Below are 7759 nucleotides of genomic sequence, written 5' to 3' on the forward strand. Positions count from 1 at the left end.
TCAACGACTTTGACCCTTGATTTACTATTTTCCTTCTAATCAATATTTTTTAATTACTCTCATTTTATATTTATTTTCTAAGAAAAATACTTCATAGGCTATAAATTTTTGGGCCAAGTGGAAAAAAAAAAAAAGTCATCTTCAACTATAACATGAAAATTAATTTTTATAGAAAAGAAAATTAAACTCTTATAAATTATTGTTAAAGAGGTATGTTGACATGTTGCATTAAATAATTATTCGTCATAATCATTGCATTTGTGTAATTATATGTAAAGACATTTTTTTATTTTAATTTATTGTTATGTGTAGTTCTTACGTCTACATATGAATTTATAAATGGAAAGAACCATTGTCATGGGATGCACATATTGGTGGAATTTTACCAATAGAAACTATAAAATACTATTATTCAAATATATTATAAGTCCTATAAGTATAAAATAAAAGTGTTTCTAAGGGGTATCTTAAAGGATCATTCCTATCTTTAAAATGATGATGTGAAATTAAAAATTAAAAATAATGAAAAGTGGTGATTTAAAAGTATACAAGTTGTGTTTTATTTGACCTCATTTCAAGATATGATGTCGTCTTGCACATAACAAGACCTGACTTCTGATGGACTCATTAAGAATCTTTCAACTTCTTGACTCTTTCAACTTCACGAATAGATCAAGAACTCATTAACTATAATTATAACTTTTAGAAAAATTTAAAAATATTAGATGAAACCATAGTGAAATATATATATATATATATATATCATATTTTTAGAAAACGAAACATACTTTTCTATTTGAAAACCTTTGTATGGATAACCGACACACAATATCGACTTACAAGCAGGGGGAACCGTCAAATTCAGTCCTTGATGTGAACACAGGAAGTTGGCAAATTTGACATTTTATTCAAGCACAAAATAGAACCCTAATACGAGAACGACAGACTCTACTGCCAGACCTAAACCCTAAACCCTAAACCCTATACATCGTCGTATGATAGGTTTAACAGTACAAATTGGGATTGGCGATGAGATATGCCTCGATCTTCTTGAACAGAGCAGTACTCATTTCCTTAATCTCCTTCACTTTCTCTTCATCCTGAGGAACTCCCGGAAGGCTGTCAAAATGGACTACAGAGCTGCAAATACATCCTCCCTCTGGTTTTGGGGTGTATTTGAATTCGTATGTGGCAGATGACACTTTCTTTCCCAGCAGTCCTCCTTCAACATGGCTGTAGCGATACACAAACTTCTCCTCGTCCACTTCCTCCACTTTCTCCTTCACATAGCTGAAATCCTTGTTCGCTGCATCACCAAACCCAACCAATTAGTAACAGGATAAAATTTTAGGGTTAGTTATTATTCTAAACGAGAAATATTGATACAACGTGATATATACCAGGAGTGAAATTGATTTGCTTGATGCTTCCTACACCTCCTTCGCCTTGCAGGAAAGTGACGCTTGCGAAAAGCTCTGGTGCTTGCTTTGGCAGGAGATTATGGCCATCCTTCACAAAGGCATTCCACAGTCTCTTCGCCTCCAATGGAGTCTCGATATCATGACTGATACTTCCCACCACCATTTTATCTTATCAACTCTTCTTTTCCCTCTTCTATTCTTCTTCTTCTACTTCCTCTTCTGCTTTGAGCTGTGGTTTAGGAAGAGGAAGATTGATGCTATTTATAGATCTCGTTGTCGATCCAATTCATTGCAAATGAAAGAAGACATAAGTGGTTTCTAAATTTCTAGAGTCAAGTCAACAAATCTTTCGATCCAAAGTTTTCTCCATGACGATTCTTTCGTGTTCGTTCTAAAGTCTGACTCAATTTAAATTGGTGAAAGACTTATCATCTCACCAACCCAATATGGCCTCAACTTGCCTGTCCTTTTATTTAATTTGTGTTGAAAATAGAGGTTCTGGGTAGCTTCGTGGTTTGATCACGGGGTCGAAAGTGTTGAAAAGAAGGCTTCTAGAAAAGGATATTGTCAAATTATTTAAGAATTTCGATCTGGCCATCCAATTGCATTGAAGGGAGCACCGTCATTTGAAAACTATGTTCGTATCGGTTATCAAGCCGAACTACCCGGTTTTGATTTCTTTATCATATTCAAATAACATTGAATTGAAACGTTTTAACTCTAATAGAGTCTAGTGAGGTCAAGCTTATGGTATATTTATTAAAATAAAAAATAATATCATTCTAAATTTTTTATTGTATATTATTATGTAACATGGTGATATATGTTTTTTTTTTATCACACCATCTATTGGATCATGTATGAAAACTTTTGGTGGAATAGATAGCCCTCAATGTTGTTCAATTTTCAAATGAAGAGGTATCAATGTAGATTCTTTTTTAAAGGGGTAAATGCTTTTGACCCAAAGCTATGAACCAGTGAGGTCACAAACGGGGACATTATCCCCATTATAACATTCAACAATGACACTCCAATGAGGTTTGAACCTTGATGTCAAGAACAACACAACAACTTAATCATTACTCCATCCCAATACCAACAATATCAACATAGGTTCTTACTCTTTTATCAAATAGAAAAACGATTTTGTGCATGATATAATACCCTCTTGAAAAATATATAAGATATATTTAGTTTCTTTTGAAAGATTAGAGTTAAATCAATAATCTATAAGTTAATATAGTGTGGATATATCATTTTGATCATTAAGAAAAACCAACTTGACAATATAGGAAAACATTTTGACATTCTTGGTATGTATATATGTCTATACATTTTAGCTAGTATGAAAAAGTAAGTATATCATGAAAAATTAGAACAAACAATATGATATGGAAGGAAGGGTGAACATGGTCAAATATATTTGGTACAACAACAATATTAGTTGTGAACATTGTGATGGGTTATGGAATGGTGTTATTATTCACAACCAATTTGAACCTATAACACATTCTCAGTTTGCCGATGACACTATTGTTTTTGCAGAGGCCTCCATTAATGAAGTAAAGAACATTTCAGAGACCCTGAATATATATTCCAAGATGTCTGGGCAGGTGATGAACAAGGAAAAATCTCAGCTCTTCTTCTTCAACACCAACAAAAGGACACAAAGTCGAATTGCCCAACTGTTTGACATAAATATATCTGAATTACCATTGAAATATCTAGGGGTTAATATTGACAAAGGTTGCAGACATAATCAAATATGGCGGGATGCATTTGGTTCATGCCAAGCTAAAACAGATTTATGGAAAAATAGGTGGTTGTCACAAGCTGAAAGATTAACCATAATCAAATCTGTCCTTTCAGCCATCCCAATATACAGTATGTCATGTTTTAAATTACCATATGCTGCTGGGAAAAGTATGGATAATTTACTCAGAAAGTTTGTTTGGGATGGTGCAAAGGATACACGGAAAATACCTCTCCTAAACTAGGAGACCATGTGTCTTTTAAAAGAAGATGGGGGGGCTAGTTTGAGGAAAATGTCACTGTAAAATCAGGCCTTAGGTGCAAAATTAACCTGGAAAATGTATAAGCAACCTCAAAAACTATGGTGCAGACTATTGCAAAAGAAATATCTTGATTCTGAGGATCCATCAAGAATACTTTCCATTGCAAACTTGGCTTGGGGATCTGCTACTTGGAATTGTTTATGGGATTGTAGAAATACAATAACTGATCATTTATCATGGCAGATTGGTAATGGTAGGAAGGCCCTGTTCTTGAGGGACTCTTGGGATGGGTTGCCAGCATTGATCGACTTGATTGAGCATCAAGAATGGATTTAACTTGTTGAAAACATTATTGGAAAATATCTCCATAATTATTTTAAGGAGATGGTTGAACCGTGCGGTTACAGAATATGGAAAAGGATCGCTATTGGTAACCCTGTCGTATGTGGGAAAGTGTCGGATTTAATTAAAATGGATGCTTACCTGTTTCACATGAGAAAGATTACGTATTTTTGTGTCCCTCGAAATCAGGAGACTACAGTATCAAATTGGGATATGAGATTCAAAGAATACGTGGTAATAAATCTGACTGGCCACATATGCTCTGCTGGAATAAGCGGGTCCTCCCAAAGGTAGGTGCCTTTTTATGGGTTTCAATACATGGAAGAATTTTAACGGGGGATCGGTTGCAAACCATTGACATTGCAGGTCCAAATAGATGTATCATGTGTGGATCAGATGAAGAAACTGCCAATCATCTGCTTTTCCACTATCATGTGGCTGAGGAGTGTTGGAATTGGTATCTAGACAAAATCAATTTGAGAGTTGCTAGAAACAAATTTCTGAAATTTTTTCTGATATCTTGGCTAGCGAGATTGAAATCAAGATGGAGTAACCTCTCCCTTATTGGCCCCTCAATGATCATCTAGAATATTTGGAAAGAAAGAAACAAAAGGATATTTAAGGACTCCTCGCTTACTATGGATGGGGTTATCTAGAAAATCAAATTTTCTATTGAAGAAGTGATAAATGACAAGATTAGTATTGGTTCGTTGACTAACTATAATGATTGGGATTAAAATATGGAAGACTATTGGTCACTCAAGATTCCAAATGCTTCTGGTTTGCCTAAAAAAGTTAAACTGGATAGGAACTCTATCAAATGGGAAGCCCCTTAAACTAGTTGGGTTAAACTCAATTTTGATGGAGCATGCAAAGGTAATCCTGGTTCCTCAGGAATTGGAGCCATTATTCAAAATGAGAATGGGGAACTCCTACAAGGAATCTTTGGCAGAATTGGTTGTGCTACCAATAACATAGCTGAGATAAGAGCTCTTGAAGCTGGACTTGATCTTTGTATTCAATCTGGTCACCCCAGGATAATAATTGAAGGTGACTCCCAGATTATCCTAAATGGAGTTTGCAATTCAAGGTTTGAGAACAAGGATTTAAATAAATGGATACCATACATCAATTCCTTTCTTGGTTCTATTCCTATGTTTGAAATTAAGCATACGTTTCGAGAGGGCAACTGAACTACTGATTACCTTGCGAATCTGGGAGTTGATATGAGTTACGACAGAGTCATTTTTCAATCGAAATTCGGTGTCAGATGGCATCCTGGTGCAAATTCAGAAAGACAGTATTACTACCCCACGCGAAGGTATTGGATAATCGACATAATTCTTGGGAGATCTCTACCAGATCTACGGGCATATGTGTCCTCTGGTGGTCATTTGTTATGGCTGCAACTGTCGTTTCAATCCTGGGATATTGGATCACAGTACTACGACAATCTCGATCTCTCTATTTTGATGGCAGATTCAGATATCACATGGACTGATTTTGGCCATTCCATTTGGATTGCGGTTTCACTCTTTGGGACACTTCATCATTTCCTTGTCGTGGTCTCTATATTTTTTGGGAATGCTTTTGTCCGAATTAGCATCATGCCTATTCTAGGTGTTAAATCATGAATGGGATCCATTTTATGCTCCTACCTATGCTCATCTATAAATTACCTTGTGGTAGTGTTTATCCTTAGTCGACAGGCTTGAGAGATCTAGCATTGGTGTGATGCCTTCATCTATGATGAGGTTGTTCTTATGCCTCTATTTGATATTATTGACTCTGGTGAACATGCGATTGAGATTTTCAATGGTTTCATTAAGCCATTCATTGGAGATAACATTTCCAATGCCATCCTCAACCTGTAGGAGGGTACCAAGGTGAGCATACTAAAGACTTACTTCCATCCAGAAAACTAACTTTCCTCTGACTTTGAGGAGGGGGTTGACACTGAGGAGGATGACATCGGCGGCTCTGTTGACAATGACACTATTCGTGAGTTGGCACAATAGGCTGTGAAAAGGGAGGAGCGTGAAAGGATGAAAACATTCAGAGAAAATGCATGGGAAGTCTTCCGGTGCACTGTGATAAATGGGAATATGGCCCTTTCAGAAGACTGACCGATTCTGATGATTGGTGGCTTTCTGGGCAATCAACTACCAATGTCATTAATTTGGGGGAATATGCAACAGTGATATATCAGGCTATATTTGGAAATATGTAGTTGGTCTTGCTATGGCGTGTGCTTTTGATCATATGTAACTTGTAACTATTGTATTAGGTAGTTTAATTTTGGTTGGTCTATCAAGCATGTTCTTTCTTTAATATTATGTAATCTTATATTTTAAAGTAATAGAGGGTGTTATCCCCATTAAAGATAGCACTTACCTTAAAAATTTTTTTTAAAAAATACCTTTTAGTCATTTGATATTAATGTTGTTCTTTCTATTTTCCATATATGATGCTCTATAGTTTACTAACACACCAACCTACCCAACACTTTAACATATGAATATGATGTTTAATATTAATGACTATTAAAGTCAATATATAGTAATAAATGTCAGAATTCATTTGTCATATAAAAAAATGATAATGAGTACCATTTAAATGAGGTTGGCCCTTCCACTTGACAAAATACATCATTTGAAATTGGATGATTAAATAAATTACAAAATTACTTTTTTTTAACAAAAACAATAAGGACACTTTTAATTTGAATATTATGGCGATGTGTTTGTATGCATCTTTTACATAAATTTGCAATTTTGTACCTTTCTTGCGGAGCAAGGTTAACACTTGAAAATATATCTAATTTATGCTTTGGTAGAAGATTATGTCTATCATTCATGATGGTATTCCATAGACTCTTCATTTGAAAGCTATTGAAGAAATCTATTACAATAATTTCTCATGGAATTGTAAATTTAGAACCCATTTCAAGATGATGATCTAATTAGAACTTTAGTCTCATCATTTATTCTCTCATTAAATATTACTTAATTTAATGGTCAAACAGTGAATAATAATTTTAGATGTCATGCACATCAAAATATGATAAATATTTATCCTATTTCTTATCAAGGTGAAAATTGTCTGTTGATTGTATGTTTAAGAATAAACCTTTAAATGTTTGAAAATAATTCTTGCATGAAATAAATTGGAATGTTAAATTTAATGCAAAGGTGTATTTTTTAGAGGTGAGAAAGAAGGGGAGGTAGTTTGAGTATGAAGTTATTTGATCAAATCTTGATATGATTTTGTTTTTTAAATTTACAATTTTTTTGAATTAGACATCATAAACTCATTGAACTATGAACTAAGATACGCTGGATGTAATTTTTTTAATCAATCTTCCTATGTACAAAAAGATGTGACACAAAGGATGATCCATACAAGTTGAACAATACGCAATCCAAATTTTTTGAACAATACGCAATAAAAAAAAAAGTATTTTTCACATGAAATCTTGTTTCAATTTGAGATTATTCATGGAGTGTGATATAAGAATGGTGAGGCATAGCTATATTGAGACAAGAACCAATACCTTTAGATGTATTTGAGATATATTTTCTCAATGCTTCTACCATAGTCTTTTTGTAAGACATCACTAAATTGAAAACATATATTTACCACTTTCATGTATTTCCAATGAACGTATAGAACACAAATTTTTTTTCCAAATGGTGGAAATAAAATTTTCAAGTTATGATTATTAGAGCCATGTTGAGCTTAATCAATATGGTATATGACAATGTCTAAAAATAATTTTGAGGCCATATTCAATTAGCATCCTAAAATATCAAATTTAACTTTATAAAGAGGAAGAAAATTTATCATTCTTGATAAATTGAACACAACTATCTACATAATCAGTCTACTCATAGAGAGGCATTATATATATGGAACTATATTCATATATAAATTCATGGCCAATGGTTTCAAATATGGATCTTAAATTATCCCACTTTTTCA

The 7759-nt window shown here is 33.8% G+C and overlaps 1 protein-coding gene across 1 annotated transcript; it reads right to left on the reverse strand.

Moving 5' to 3' along the window:
* Nucleotides 1–767: 767 nt before the first annotated feature.
* LOC131037126 (major strawberry allergen Fra a 1.08) lies at nucleotides 768–1663 on the reverse strand. The gene is made up of 2 exons (XM_057969166.2): nucleotides 1401–1663; nucleotides 768–1306 (listed from the first exon to the last, which is right to left on the reverse strand). The coding sequence occupies exons 1-2, from the start codon at nucleotides 1582–1584 to the stop codon at nucleotides 1005–1007; spliced, it is 486 nt and encodes a 161-aa protein (XP_057825149.2). The 5' UTR covers nucleotides 1585–1663; the 3' UTR covers nucleotides 768–1004.
* Nucleotides 1664–7759: the final 6096 nt, after the last annotated feature.

The sequence above is a fragment of the Cryptomeria japonica genome, chromosome 2 (genome assembly GCF_030272615.1).
Source record: "Cryptomeria japonica chromosome 2, Sugi_1.0, whole genome shotgun sequence".
In the NCBI taxonomy this organism is placed as follows: domain Eukaryota; kingdom Viridiplantae; phylum Streptophyta; class Pinopsida; order Cupressales; family Cupressaceae; genus Cryptomeria; species Cryptomeria japonica.